The sequence below is a fragment of the Nansenia antarctica genome (assembly GCF_963989245.1).
Source record: "Nansenia antarctica genome assembly, chromosome: 6".
NCBI lineage: Eukaryota > Metazoa > Chordata > Actinopteri > Argentiniformes > Microstomatidae > Nansenia > Nansenia antarctica.
Window position 1 is genome coordinate 32,498,446 of NC_137676.1, and position 2,500 is coordinate 32,500,945.

The 2,500-nt window shown below is 50.3% G+C and overlaps 1 protein-coding gene across 1 annotated transcript in view; it reads right to left on the reverse strand.

Annotated features, from left to right (window-relative positions):
- The window catches only part of LOC308161032 (isocitrate dehydrogenase [NAD] subunit gamma, mitochondrial-like), a gene marked incomplete at its 3' end in the record, with an annotated part of 8,494 nt that overhangs the window by 1,346 nt on the left and 4,648 nt on the right, over positions 1–2,500 (reverse strand). Inside the window, exons 7-8 of the mRNA XM_080534966.1 lie at positions 1,259–1,405; positions 487–642 (exon numbers count right to left, since the gene is read on the reverse strand). Coding sequence (XP_080391092.1) covers positions 487–642; positions 1,259–1,405 — 303 coding nt within the window. The remainder of the gene's footprint in view (positions 1–486; positions 643–1,258; positions 1,406–2,500) is intronic.

The following is a 2,500-nucleotide window of genomic DNA, read 5'->3' on the forward strand; positions in this document are numbered from 1 at the left end:
TTATGCAAATAAGCTATTTGAGACAGTCCTGAGGGATATGTGATGTCTTGTTTACCGATAGGCTATGTTTGTAGCCCCTTTATTTACACTGGCTGCAGTAAAGCACGTTAAAAAGCACGTTTTGTAGTGTCTGATTTAGCAAAATGTTGGTCAATGATGTTCATTTATGTTCCAATAAGAAGTACATTCATGTAACTGCTTTGGAGTCAATTCTTAATGTAAACATTGATATGTTTAACAATGCTACATGTTATAGGGTTCCTTGAACCATTTATAGCATTAGTTCTGAGAATCTCTTCATATTCAAGGAAAATTGATATTGTAACTAAATCGAATCGGAATCGAATCGGGAGCTGTGAATCGGAATCGAATCGTTTTGGGAAATCAGTGGCGATACCCAGCCCTACTATCGACTAATAGTGTGAAAGACAGTGTGTGTGTGTGTGTGTGTGTGTGTGTGTGTGTGTGTGTGTGTGTGTGTGGTACCCGGGTCTGGGTGACGGTGCAGATGACGGCCCGGCGGACCATGGTGGCGTAGGCGTGCAGGCCCAGGTGGTCCAGCAGGAGGCAGGCAGCCAGCAGCATGGCCGTGGGGTTCGCTCTGTCCTGCCCCGCGATGCTGCTGCCTGTGTTCCTGGTCCCCTGACACACACACACACACACACACACACACACACATTTGTATTAGACAAGCAATACTAGGGTTCTAGTAACTAAATGTCAAATGACAAATACTATACTCTCTCTCCCTCCATCTCTCTCCCTCTATCTCTCTCCATCTCTCTCTCTCTCTCTCCATCTATCTCTCCCTCCCTCCTCTCCCTCCCTCTCTCCCTCCATCTCTCTCTCTCCCTCCCTCCCTCCCTCTCTCCCTCCCTCTCTCCCTCTCTCCCTCCCTCCCTCTCTCCCTCCGTCCCTCCCTCCCTCCCTCTCTCCCTCCCTCCGTCCCTCCCTCCCTCTCTCTCTCTCTCTCTCTCTCTCTCTCTCTCTCTCTCCCTCCCTCTCTACCTCTCTCTCTCTACCTCTCTCTCCCTCCCTCTCTCTCCCTCCCTCCCTCTCTCCCTCCCTCCCTCCCTCTCTCCCTCTCTCCCTCTCTCTCTCCCTCCCTCCCTCCCTCCCTCTCTCCCTCCCTCCCTCTCTCCCTCCCTCTCTCCCTCTCTCTCTCCCTTCCTCCCTCCCTCCCTCTCTCTCTCCCTCCCTCCCTCCCTCCCTCTCTTTCTCCCTCCCTCCCTCCCTCTCTCCCTCCCTCCCTCCTCACCGTCTCAAACACAGCGTAGTCCTGTCCGTAGTTTGCTCCAGGCACCAGGCCCGGCCCGCCCACCAGACCGGCACACACGTTGCTCACCACGTTGCCATAGAGATTAGGCATCACCATCACGTCGAACTGCTGGGGCTTTGACACCAGCTACAACACACACACACACACACACACACACACACATGTGAATGAATGAATGAATGGACTTTATTGTCATTGCTACAGTACAGGTACCAAACAACGACATTTAGGAGGGGTGGCTCCCCTGGTGTTAGGAAAGGGGAAAAAAATAAACTTTTAGAAAAAAATAAAAAAAATATTTAAAAAAAATCACAAGAAGGGAAGGAGCTGATTTACATAAATAAAGGCTATGTACACAATCCACTGTACTATACTGTACAGATAGTCGACTAGGGTTGTCATATTGCACAATAGTATTTTTTTTCACGTTATTTAAAGTGTCACAGTTTGCAGGCTTGAAATGTACATGTTTGTGCCTCAGCACTACACCTGATTTTTTCAGTCCAGCAGCTGCCATACAATCCGTCCAGACTGTCCAGGGCCCAGAACTTAGGTCTTTGCTGTGTTCAGGGCCTGGACGGCCCTGTGGTAGAAGCAGTTCTTCAGTCTGTTTGTCTTAGCGGCCGGGGTCCTGAACCTCCTTTTCGAGGGCAGCCTGGTAAAGTGTACGTGCCCAGGGTGGGTCGGGTCCCTGGACATCTTTGAGGCCTTCCTGAGACAGCGTGTGTTGTACAGCTCTTCCAGAGAGGGGAGGGGGGCGCCGGTGATCTTCTGTGCTGTTCTCACTACTCTCTGTAGCGCATTTCTCTCCGCTGTTGTGCAGCTGGAGAACCAGTTGCAGATGCCGTAGGTGAGGATGCTCTCCACTGCGCCGCGGTAGAAGGCCACCAGTATCTCCTGCTTGTTGTGTTCCTTCCTGAGGCATCTCAGGGTGTATAGCCGCTGTTGTGCCCTCTTGATGGTGCCTTTTTGTGTTGTCCTTCCAGTAGTAGTACCGGTAGTAACATTTCTTATGCAATTCATAGTTTGCACGTGTCGTCACGGCATAATGGGAACGCCCACCTGGCGGGCTAAACAAATCTTTCTTCCGCTGCCTGCCAGCTATTTTATCAGTTTTTTTTTTTTTTTTAAGTAGTTAGTTGTTTGACAAAATGTTGGATAGTTGCTGTGCAATCGGGTGCACTAACCGACGAGGAGACGACCCTGGGTTGTGCTTCTACA